The sequence below is a fragment of the Dromiciops gliroides genome, chromosome 3, assembly GCF_019393635.1.
Source record: "Dromiciops gliroides isolate mDroGli1 chromosome 3, mDroGli1.pri, whole genome shotgun sequence".
Lineage (NCBI taxonomy): Eukaryota > Metazoa > Chordata > Mammalia > Microbiotheria > Microbiotheriidae > Dromiciops > Dromiciops gliroides.
Genome location: NC_057863.1, coordinates 545616691 through 545629514, shown reverse-complemented (window position 1 = coordinate 545629514; position 12824 = coordinate 545616691). Strand labels below are relative to the sequence as shown.

The 12824-nt window shown below is 43.2% G+C and overlaps 1 protein-coding gene across 1 annotated transcript in view; it reads left to right on the top strand.

Moving 5' to 3' along the window:
- The window catches only part of XRRA1 (X-ray radiation resistance associated 1), a 122317-nt gene that overhangs the window by 103412 nt on the left and 6081 nt on the right, over nt 1-12824 (top strand). Inside the window, exons 12-14 of the mRNA XM_043997609.1 lie at nt 2993-3118; nt 4318-4411; nt 9057-9175. Of these exons, the coding sequence (XP_043853544.1) occupies nt 2993-3118; nt 4318-4411; nt 9057-9175 (339 nt within the window). The remainder of the gene's footprint in view (nt 1-2992; nt 3119-4317; nt 4412-9056; nt 9176-12824) is intronic.

Genomic DNA, 12824 nt, shown 5'->3' with positions numbered 1-12824 from the left:
AGAGGCTAAATAGCTTGTTTATAGTCACATAGCTAGTACATAAGGGCGGCTAGGTGGTGCTATAGTGCAGAGAGCTCTGGGCATGGAGTTAAAGAAGACTCCTCTTCCTGAGTTCAAATCAGGCCTCAGACACTTATAGGTCACTTCACCCCATTTGCCTCAGTGTCCTCATCTGTAAAATGAGCTAGAGAGGAAATGGCAAACCACACCAGTACCTTTGCCAACAAAACCTCAAATGGGGTCACGAGTCAGACACAACTGAAAGAATGGAACAATAACAAAGCTGGTACATAGCAGGGACAAAATTTGAACCTCACTCCAAGACCTGTGCTATGCTGCCTCTCTAATGATAATGGCAATGACATAAATTAATTGAGCTGAGTGGTAATATTATACAGTTCTAGAGCAGTTTAGAAAACCCTGACTGTCCTTACATTTTTTTTTTTTGCCTTCCCAAATGGGTTTTCAGAAAAAGATGTGACCCAATTAACCAGAAAGCCCTGATAGGGGGCAGCTAGATGGTACAGTGGATAAAGCACTGGCCCTGGATTCAGGAGGACCTGAGTTCAAATCCAGCCTAAGACACTTGACATTTACTAGCTGTGCGACCCTGGGCAAGTCACTTAACCCTCATTGCCGTGCCAAAATTACATACATACATACATACATGATTAATCAATGAATGAATGAATAAATAAAAATAAAAAACAAAAACAAAACAAAATGCCCTTATAGGAGCAAGGAGGTGGCAGAGTGGATAAAAAGCACCTGGGGCTGGGGTACCTGTGTTCAAATGCAGATAACTAGATTTGAAGAGACTTTTTGGCTAAAGACAAAATAATTTATAATCATATGAAAATGTGCCCTAAATCATTATTGGTTAGAGAAATGCAAATTAAAACAATCTTGAGATATCATTTTGGCTAAAATGATTGAAAGGGAAAGCAAAAAATGTTAGAGGGGCTATGGAAAAATTGGGCCACTAACTTTAAGACTGTCTTGAAAATAAATTGAGATGTTTGTAAAGCACTTCACAAACTTTAAAGTACCATATAAATGGTAGGTAAAATCTGTTGTTCAGTTGTTTTCAGTCGTGTCCAACTTTTCATGACCCTGTTAAGGAGTCCAACAAAGATACTGGAGTGGTTTGCCATTTCCTTCTCCTGCTCATTTGACAGATGAAGAAACTGAGGCAAACAGGGTGAAGTGACTTCCCCAGGGTCATACAGCTAGGAAGTGTCTGAGGCAGGATTTGAACTCAGGAAGATCAATCTTCTTGACTCCAGGTCCAACACTCTATCCATTGTGTCACTTAGCTGCCCATTAGGTACCATTATTATTTTTAGCCATTGGACTTATAGAAGGGGATACCAAGTTAAGAGGTAGTACAATGCAGTGCAGTGGGCAGAGCCCTGAGTTCCAGCTGTGATTTTGCTTGATTCACTCTATGCTCTGAGGTGAATCCTTTCCCCTTACTGGGTTTTCTACTGTATAAATGGGGACAATGATCCCTGCTCCAGCCCTCTAACAGGACTATTTGGAAGTAGTAGATAAAGGAACTGGACTTAAAGTCAAGAAGACCTAAATCCAAATACTACCTTCGACACTTACTAGCTATGTGACCATAGACAAATCTCAACCTCTCTGAGTCCTTGTTTCTTCATTTGAAAAATGAGGATTGGGGTAGCTAGGTGGTGCAGTGGATAAAGCACCGGCCCTGGATTCAGGAGGACCTGAGTTCAAATCTGGCCTCAGACACTTGGCACTTACTAGCTGTGTGACCCTGGGCAAGTCACTTAACCCTCATTGTTCCGCTCCCCCCCAACATTTTTTAAGTAAGAAAAATGGGGATAATCATAAGAGCACCTCCTTTCCAGGATTGTTGCGAGGATGAAATGCAATGAGGTGTTTATAGCCTTTAAAGTATTATGTGGATAAATGCTGGCCAATAATAACCATAATGATAATAACTGAAATACTCTACAAGTGTAAGCTGCTAGTAGTCTTTACACCTTATAGTAACTCATATTTTATAGCTGTTACAGTTAACAAAACTCTTTCTGCAGAATAAGCCTATAAGGTAGGTAGTATCTTCATAATTACTCTTCTTTATAGATGATTACAGTGAGGTTCTTAGAAGTTAGGTCACTTGCCCCTCACTGCTTGCAAACGTTGGGGTCAGCATTCCAACGCAAGCCTTCTAGCTCCAAGCCCCATGCTCTGCACTTTATACTAGGTCACCTCTATGAAGGGTACAGTTTGAGTGATACTAATTAGTCACTCTCCATGGCTGCAGATGAAATGGGCTTAAGTGAAAGCAAGAGAGATTATGGTCAAATCTAAGAAAAACTTGATCTTGAATTGAAGTGTAACTGCCAAAACCCTATATAGAACCAGTGACTGAAAGAGGCTATGAAGGCTCTTCCCCTTCAAGGGCTGACAGATAGGCATTCTTTTCTCATTTGGTTTATTCATCTCTGCAATTATGCCTATGTCCCTTTGAACCCTAGAGTTTGGGTCTAATTGGACTCAGACTTTCTGAGTCAGTGCTTAAGTTTCACCATGGACAGCTCCCAAGTCTCTGCTAAGGGCAGAACAAGTTATCTTGGTTCAATTCGATTCAATACAATTTAACAAATTTTTATTAGGCAAAAATCTCTCTAATTATTGGTGCTCTCCCCTTCCTGAAATTACTTTGTATTTGCTCATCTGTGTATGTGTATGTCTAGGAGAATGTAAGCCCCTTGAGGATGGGGCTGTTTTGGTTTTCTTTTTGTCTCCCCAGCACCAAACCCATTGCTTGTATGCCATGTACATAGAAATCACTTAATAAACGGCAATTGACTTGAATTGAATGTGTTTCTTGATCTCATCTCTCAGGAAATGGCTATCCTGGGCCCCAGATTTCTTGGAAGACATCTATCCATCTGCCCTGTGCCACTACAGAGTCTTCTGCCATGAGATAACACTTTGACTTTCTTTTTCTTTTAAGGCAAACAAAGTCTATCCACTTCCTCCCATATTTGAAATTCTTCCTGTGAAGTCACTGAAGGCCCTGAACCAGACATGGGCTCCACCTTTCCCAGAGCTGAGATATCTTAGCCTGGCTCATAACAAGGTGACTCTCTTTTGTCTAGAAGTTACAGGCTGGGGCCCTCCCCTTTAACTATGGCTTCCATCAGAACATGGGCTTCCAAAGGGTGGGAGCTGGAGCTGTATCTTCCCCCTCAGACCAGGGGTTCCCTAAGGAAAAGGGCTCCATCCAGGGATCTCTCTGAGGGCAAAAGCCACATCTTTCCCTTCTGACTAAGGGATTTCTAATGGCAGAGGATATGTTTTGAAGTTCCTACTCAGATGAAAGCTCTTTAAGAGCCTCAAACCGGGGGCAACTAGGTGGCTTAGTGGATAAAGCACCAGCCCTGGATTCAGGAAGACCTGAGTTCAAATCCGGCCTCAGACACTTGACACTAGCTGTGTGACCCTGGGCAAGTCACTTAACCTTCATTGCCCCACCAAAAAAAAGAGCCTTAGACCAAAGGCTTCTTATAGGTAGGGGCCTTTTCTCTTCCCTCAGCCTAGGGAGCTTCCCTGTGGGTGGGAATCTTGCCTCCCACCTCAGACTGAGAACTCTCTAAGATCAGGAGCCATTTATGTCCCTTCCGACTTGAGGCTTCCTGTGCACAAGAACTATTCACCTCTGTCTTCTGGTGTTCTACATTTCCCATTATTAGTATCTAACACATATTGGGAGCCCAAGACATGGTGTTGCCTAAGAGCCCCACTTTGGGACTTCCAGATCACCTGCAGAACCACCTTTTGAGGAAGGGAATGTTCAAGACAAAACTCACACTTTTGGGGCTCCCCTATGTTTCTGAGAAAAATGCCAGAGAGAGCTTAACCTCAAAGCTGTCGTGTCAGCCCAGGATTCAACCTCCTTGACATCCCTAGTACCCAATCCAAGTTTCTGTTGCCTGCTAAATTCCCAATAGCAGACAGTGGCCATTGTTTGGTGGGGAATCACATTCAACTATTGAATCACAGATTCTTAGAATCACAAAATAATAGAATTTTAAAATAACAGAATCCAGAATCATAGAATCACAAGATCTCAGAGTTGTTGGAAGGGAGCCCAGAAGTCATCCAGCTCAATCTATAACTGAATAAGAATGCCCTTCAGAATACCCTTGCTCCGATGATAGAGAATGAATGCTAGAGACTTCCCACCCTAAGCCCATCCCCTGGGATTCCCCAGATCACTGGGGCCTGACCTTTAGTTGGGGTGGGGTCTTATTGATAGAGGTATTCTTGTCATTCCAGATCTCAAATGAGGATGCCCTCCTCCCTGTGGCTCTTTTCCCCTCTCTAAATGAGCTTGTCTTCCACAACAATCCACTGGTGATCCATACAAAGGGTAAAGTATATGCAATTCAGTTTAACACAATAAGTCTGCGTTGAATACCTGCTAGGTAATCTTCCCTAGTCAAACCCCATGTGATTGTGTCCAGTTCTATGCATCTCCTTTTAGGAAGGAAAATGGCAAGCTGCCAATTTCCATAGAGAGGAGAGTTACCACAATGGAGAGGTGGCATGCAGCTTTGTCATATGAAGATCAGCTGAAGAAATTGGGGATCATTAGCCTAGAGAAGAGGAGATTTTGGAGCTTGGGGGGGATGATAATTGACCACTATCTTTTAATCTCTAAAGGGTAATCATCATTTTTATTATACTATGTTATGGAAATGCTTGTTTTATTCCTTAAATTAAAAAATAAATAATTTTTAAAAAATATATAAAGGGCTGGGGGCAGCTAGGTGGCACAGTGGATAAATCACAGGCCCTGGATTCAGGAGGACCTGAGTTCAAATCCGGCCTCAGACACTTGACACTAACTAGCTGTGTGACCCTGGGCAAGTCACTTAACCCTCATTGCCCTAGGCTATAGACAACAGGTTTGTTCTGCAGGACCCCAGAGGACAAAATGACTTCTAAGTTTCAGGGGGAGAAACAAAGAAGGAGGAAGGAAGGAAGGAAGGAAGGAAGGAAGGAAGGAAGGAAGGAAGGAAGGAAGGAAGGAAGGAAGGAAGGAAGGAAGGAAGGAAGGAAGGGAGGGAGGGAAGGAGGGAGGGAGGGAAGGAGGGAGGGAGGGAAAAGGGAAGTAGAGAGAAGGAGAAGAAAGAAGAGGAGGAGGGAGGAATAACAACAACAAGTACAAGAAGAACAAGAATTGTGAAAGAGGTGTGGAAGGTTTCAGAATTGTGAAGACGAGTGGCTAATACATTGAGAAAGTCTTCAGGAGAAAGAGGACCTAAGATAAAGGGAAATGTAACAAGGAAAAGGACAAGGACTGAACCAGAAGGACTCATGGAAAAGGTAAAGGAAATGAATTAGAAGAAGTGAAAAGAAAAAAGAGGTCTCTGAAAGAAGAAAGAAGAGAGAGACTAACAAGCAAAGGAAAAGAACAAAAGGCTAACTGAAATGAGGACCAAGAATCTTACATCCTGGAAGTATGGAAACCAGAGATTGTTTTCCCACTGACACACATAGAATACTCAATGTTTGTCTGTCTGCCCTGGCAAACACAGGTTTAAACACAGGCTGGTTTCCCTCCTGGAAGAGAGAGAGTAAAGGGGCTAAAGGAATGCCTCTCCACTCTCTATGTCATAATAAACAAGAAACTATTCCCTGAAAAAATAAGTAAGGAAGTCAAGGACCTAAAGAGGCAGAAGGGAATCCTGACCCAGGTCAGGAGAGTGGAAGGTAGAAGAATATGACACAGAAAAGTGGCAGACCCTGTAACTGACTCCAATTGCTAAATCCTTCAAAATGTTTCTGATTTTTTTAAGTTCATGAATTTGTAAGCTGGCTTCTTTCCATCTCTGATGTTCAGTTCTTAGATCAGGAAAGCAGAGCATAACAGAGACAAAGAAAACGAAGAAGCCATGCTTTCCTGGAAACATGGTGCGGGGAGAAGGGCCCCTCCCCACCTAATGGCCCACATCAACTCACACTCTCCTCTCCTCCCAGGAAGAGAAAGACCATTTGACCATGTGAGCCTTTTGTATGTTCCCTCGATTCCAGCTCAGCAGCCAATTAAAGGACTTTTTTTTTGTCACCATGAAGTAAATCAACCAGAAACATAAAATATTTGTGATTGCTCTGAAGCAAGATCCTCTATCAGTCATTTACAGAATCAAGCTCACGGATGCATTAGTTAATTTAAAACATTCATTAGGGGGGCAGCTAGGTGACACAATGGATAAAGAAAGCACTGGCCCAGAATTCAGGATGACCTGAGTTCAAGTCTAGCCTCAGACACTTGACACTTGCTAGCTATGTGACACTGGGCAAGTCACTTAACCCTCATTGCCCAGCGCAAAACAAACAAACAAACAAAAAACAACATTCATTAAACATTTACCATGAGCAAAGTACTAAGTTAAATGCTGGGAATACAAATAGAAAAATAAGATTGTCCATGCTCTCAAAGAATGTATATTCTAATGGAAGAGACAACATTCATGGAAGATTTCAGTGGCAAGTCTGATGAAAAGGCTACAGGATCCTTAAGGTATTTAGGCAAAGCAGAAAGTAATGCCTCTTTAATGTGATTTCCATTGATAAAATTATCCATTTTTAAAGCTAAACCATTGATTCAATGCCAAGGATTTTGGTGGCAAGAATTGTCCTTTCTGGGTCTTCAGTCTCTGGGGCTGCATCTCCATGGACATTGCTTCCCAGGATGATGATTGAGAACACTGGACTGGAAGCATTCCTAGTCTCAATGTTTATGGGCTCAGGGTGTTGGTGCTATCTCCATCAGGGTCCTAGGGGAGACATGGTGATTGTAGTTTTGACTTGACTGGCACGTGCTCCCTCCTCGGGGTGCCCCACTGCCTCCACCAGACTGGCTCGCCTGCCTTGTGTGTGGCAAGTGCTGAGGATGGCTGGCCACTTCTCCACAGAAGCCTCCATGCAAGTTGATAATGGGTAGAATATATTGCACATAGTCTAAGAACTCCTCTCATTGCACAAAGAAGAAATCTATTTGAATGCATGAAACAAAACACCAGGTATGAAGTTCTTCCTGAAGAGAGAGCTGGACTCAGAGGAAGAAACAAATGATTGTTCTCCAAAGAATGAGAGTGTGGATTCATAGGCGCTGTCTGTTGAGAAATGTCAGAACAGACAGTAGCTGTGGTTGGTGACTGCCTACTAAGGGATTTTCAAGCAGCTGTTTGAGGTCTTTTGGTTTCCTGAGGCACAATTCCAGGACATGATAGAGAATCACCCGAGAATATCAAACTTGATGACTAAGACACATTTATGGCAATTCACAGGGACATGAACAATGACATCAAAAATAATCTAGAGGGGCGGCTAGGTGGCTCAGTGGATAAAGCACCGGCCCTGGATTCGGGAGTACCTGAGTTCAAATCCGGCCTCAGACACTTGACACTTACTAGCTGTGTGACCCTGGGCAAGTCACTTAACCCCCATTGCTCCGCAAAACCAAAACAAAACAAAACAAAAAATAATCTAGAAACTATTATTAAGGATTATGCAGAAAGACCATTTTTATATTATGGTCCACCTTGGCAGTCAGTCTTGCAAAGCCTGTGGATCCCTTCTCAGGATAATGTTTTTAATGCATTAAAAATAGATAAGATTACAAAGGGCAAAAATTAAAGGCCTTAACAGCACAAGGGACATTTTTCCCTGCTATAGAGTGACAGCAAAGGATTCAGAAGAGAAGATGAAGATTTAGCAAATTAATATACTGCTTAATGATGTAGTATGTGAGAACGGCTTGGATTTCTAGGCCATAGCTTTATTAAAATATGAACTCAGGGCAGCTAGGTGGTGCAGTGGATAAAGCACTGGCCCTGGATTTAGGATGATGTGAGTTCAAATCTGGCCTCAGACACTTGGCACTTACTAGCTATGTGACCCTGGGCAAGTCACTTAACCCCCTTTGCCATACCAAAAAAACCCAAATATGAACTCTTGATCAAGAATGAAATTCCCAGCAAAGACTGGCAAAAATGTACTTACCTAGAGCCTTGTGAATCAAATCAGAAGAGCTTTAGACTGAAAAGGGGAGCCAGAAAACTATCTACATATTGCCACCAAGCTAGGTATCAAGGGCAATAGCTGCAGGGTATGAAGAATAGTATTGGAGATGCCCAGAAACTCAAAGGAAACAAAATTCAAGAAAAGAACCAACAATAAAATCTTGTAGCCTCAGGTATCTACATAAATGCTGTGTGGGTCACAAGAAAGGCAGAACTAGAGATCCAGTGCAAGGAAGCAAATCTGGCCTAATGGGTATCACTTAAACTTGGTGACCTAGGATTCGTAACTGGACTATGGACCTGGAAGTTCACACTTCATTCAAAAGGAACAGAACTGGAGCAAGGGGGTGGGATTAGAGGTGAGGACAGAGGTGTGTTCTATATTAATAAATGATTCTCATGGAAGGTTTACAAAATGTTGCTCATGGCCTATAACAGGTTCTATTTTTCAGGGATTTTTTTCAGCTTTGGAATAGAATTATACTTTTTCTTTCTCAAAGGCATCTAATTTTAGAGGCATGACCTATTTTGGACACAGTCTATACTTGGACCAGTCAGTGCCAGCTGGCTGATAAAGACCAGCAGGAGAGATGATTCTTTACTGATGGTCTATTTATCACTTAAGGCTAGTGCCCAGAGTGTCCAAGACAGCTATTTGTAGTATAGTTACTTTGTGTTTGGCAGGCGTGAGAGTAGTGTTAAGCTATGGCTAAGAATTCAACAAGGAGGAAGCAGAGTAGAGGGGAGAGACAAGGGGGGGCAGGGGGGTCTGGGTATCCTTTCTGCGTATTTATTTGTGGGAGCTGAGCATGTCTCCCTAAGAGTCTGTGCCACAGGGCCCAACCTCAAAGCAGAGTGGCATAAGTGTGTGTGCTGGAGGAGGGGGAGGGATTGCCCTGGTTAGGGTCCTATGTATGGCACTCCATCCCTGACCCAGCCCAGGGCAGTGACCAAGACACATCTGTGTCTCTTCTCTCCCAACAGGTGATCCACCTTTGCTGTATGGCTTCCTCCAGAAAAGACTGGGGATATGCTTAGTTCGAAAGCCTACTGAGAAACTCAAGCGTCCACACATTTTAATTCCTCAGAAGTCCAACCGGAAGGTATAGATGAGTTCAAGGAGCTCCTGTTGGTTTATTGGAGGAAGGCCCAGGATGGGGAGGCCACAGTACATTCTTCTTTGTAGGGGCTAGTCCAGGAGTGGGCCCATCACTAGAGATAACCAGCATGAGCAGGGTGGCCTTAACCCTTTCATCTTGGTGCCTGAAGGGTTCTACCTGAAAAGTGTCTGAGAAAACATAGTTCCTGCCATTAGAAGCTCATTCCTTTAGATTAAACATTAGCCTCCCCCTTACTCCATAAAAATATAGATCTCCCTGAGAGGAGTATTCTGTGATGTATAAGATGTAGATTATCAGAACTGGAAGGAACCTCTGAGCAGAGAACATAGACTAGTAGAGTCGGACAGGCCCATACAACCACCTCATTTTACTGGTAAGGAAAGGGAAAACAATTCACCCAAGGTCACACAGCTAATTAAGGGCAGAGCTGATACTAGAATCCCAGTCCTTGACTCTGAATCCAGAGTCCTTTCTCCTGCAGCACCCACTACCTCTCTTAGCCAGCCATCAGCTAATCTCCCCCAAATAATACCCTTGAAAGGTGTTGATGCAGTTTAACAGGAGACTCACAAGAGTTTGAAAAGCTTTTAAGACACAAAGAATAGTTCTTCAATGGTAGGATTCTGGGCATTTATGGGGGTTAGGGGACAAGAGAGTCTAATCAAATTAAAGCTGTGAAGCCATGTACAATTATCAGAGGGGTTTTACTGCTCTGGCCAAATTACTGCATGACCTCAAATGCACAGTGGCCTGGGTTTCATCAAATCACAGAATCTCTGAGCTAGAACAGGTTTTCATGGTCAACTAGTGTCTAATGTCCAAGCAAAGAATTCTTATAGACTCCCTGACAGGGAATCATCCAATGTCTACTTGGAACTCTCTAGTGACAGGCAGCCCACTCCCTAATGACAAAGGTCCATCTTTTTAACAATATTCTTATGGTGATGCTGTTATACTGCAAGTCATGTAGTACCATAGACTGAATGATTAACACTGAGGGTCTCCCATTGAAGGCATGGTGGCCATCACGGGGCTAGAACAAATTCTCATCGAATTGTTGCCCAGGAGAAGTGGAACAAGGGAGATGCGTGATTGGAAGAGAAAGCTGGCTGATCCATAGACACCCCTCCATTGGTATCCACACATCACCAAGAGATTTGGAGAAAGGTCCTTAGCAAGTTGAGTGGACCTTCTACTTCTTCCCTCCCCCCAATGGGGAATATATGCAAGGGCACAAGCACGAGTCAGAAAAAGGGGGTATGAGTGGGTACTGTCCTCCATTGGGGATGGAGGGAAAGATCCACTCATCTTCCTTTAAATCTGTTGATGTTGTATGGATACCAATGGTGCATGCAGGCTGGGAAGAGAAGGGACTGCTGACATTGAAGAGATCACAGACTTACTGAAATTTTGGACATGTAGTCATTCGTATTTATTTAGCACTTATCATTTTATGAAATCTTTTCAAAACTGACCTTAGGAGTAAAACAAAGATCTAGGCTCAGGTCCTCCTGTAGGTACATCCTATGTGACTCAAATCTCTTTAAATTCCCAGGACCCTTGTTATTCATCCTTCATTCTCAAAGAGGATCAATCAGGCGACTCTCTAAGTCTCTGGGTGCAGACCAGCTGCAACTTTGCAGTAGAGGAAGTTTCTTCTTTCTCATTCTCATGAAATTATTTTTAAAAGCCCCAATCAGATAGGAGGGACAAGTATTGTTTTTCCTGTTTTGCGGAGAAGTAAACTAAGATACAGAGACATCAGGTGACTTCCGTAGGCCAATGTAGCTAATAAGTGTCAGAGCCAGGATCTGATCCTCAGTCTTCAAAGCCAGCATTCTTCTTATTACACTGTACTGCCTGCCCAGATCACATGTAACAGGCTTACATGAGGTTCACTTTACTGTTTGCCTTTGGAGGCCAGATTGTTAGAATTACTGACCCCCTACTTTCATCATTTCCTCCAACTTACAGAGCTCTCTTCTCTCTGAAAGGTTAAAAACAAGTTTGAACCTATGTCTCTCCTCCTGAGCCAACATAGAGCCAAGACATTGTAGGCATGATACAGAATGGCTAACAAGCCCTGTCCTTGTGAGCATGTGCAGAGTTCTCAGCTGATTTTGGAACATACATAGTCATTCTGTGGTTGGCTCTGGTCTGCTAACCCCATAGTGAAGAGAGGAGCCTCTTTCACTATCTGTGGCTGCATGGCTGGGACTGGGAGGTATCAGTTATCTAGAGCCTGCACCCTCTCTTTAGCTAATTTCATCCTGCCTAGAAGCATTGTAGAGAGAGGAGAAGCCTGGGGCCCTCTCCATCCAAGTCCAACATACAGCCTACAGAAATGGTCCTTGGTCCTTGGTCCTTGGCCTTGGCTTTTGTCCTTTCATTTTAGGCAAAGGAGATGACCTTGTGAGTTTGAAAAGATCAGGAGAGCAAGCCACCAGGAGATTCAGGAGCGGAGTTCATGTTAGGGCTCCTAACCAGTCAGTCTAGCTTAGAAGTCCTGAGGAACTGTAAGGTTCTAGTTGACGAGTACCTTATAAATGAACTCCTAGTTTTGGCTAAACAGTCTGTCAAAGAGGTTCCTCTTCACTATGTGAAGCAGTTAGCAGACTGGAGCCAGTTACACAATGTCTGTGTGTGCCACGTGGAAATCACATCAGCTGAGCACTCAGTATTTGCTCGCAGGAGCTACCCAGGCTCATTGGCCACTCTCCCATTACACTGTTTTAAAACAATAAAATTAACCATGTTTTAAAACAGCAGATTCTTACCACAGGCCAGAAAACAAGGAAACTTCTGGGTGGGGAAGGGGGTTGGAGGAGATGGTTTTTACTTAAGGAAGGACTCAAAAGACCAGGGAGGAGACCGAGCATCATCAGAAAGCTAGACAGGGTCAGTTGGAAGCTGAAGATCACAAAAATTTAAATGGCTAGTATAACAGGTAAAAGAATATGAGATTTCAAATGCCAGGAAATCTGTCAGATATTAGGAAGCCAAATTTCAAGGGGGTCCAGAGAGTTCCTACTTTTTTTTGCAGGGCACTGAGGGTTAAGTGAATTGCCCAGGGTCACATAGCTAGTAAGTGTCAAGTGTCTGAGGTCAGATTTGAACTCAGGTCCTCCTGAATCCAGGGCTGGTGCTTTATCCACTGCACCACCTAGCTGCACCTCCTACTTTTTTTGTTGCAGAAATTTGCATGTATCATGTCCAGCTTGTACTGATACCTTGCACTCGCCTGGATAGGACTCACCAACTCTTCCTGACTTGCCCATCCCTGCCAAATCATAGGTCCTATGTACACAGACTCAGGGACAACTCGGGAGCCCCATGTTCCGAACTCTCAAACAGGAAGCCAGTCAGACCTTTTTTCATTTTTATATTATTATTTAACAAAACAATGAAATGAGTTTTAAACTCACCTTGCAATAAAAGTAAGTGCTTTTGAAAAATCTTTCTGAGCCTTAAGGGCCAAAGATGGCATTGATTTACTTCAATTCAGTAAGTGATTGGAGGAGGAGTAAGGAAAGAGCCCTAGAATTATTGTTGGGAGTTTTGGTTCCAATTCCAGCTCGGCCACCTTCATCCTATGTGACCTTGGTGAAATCATTTCCTTTCTCTGGGCCTC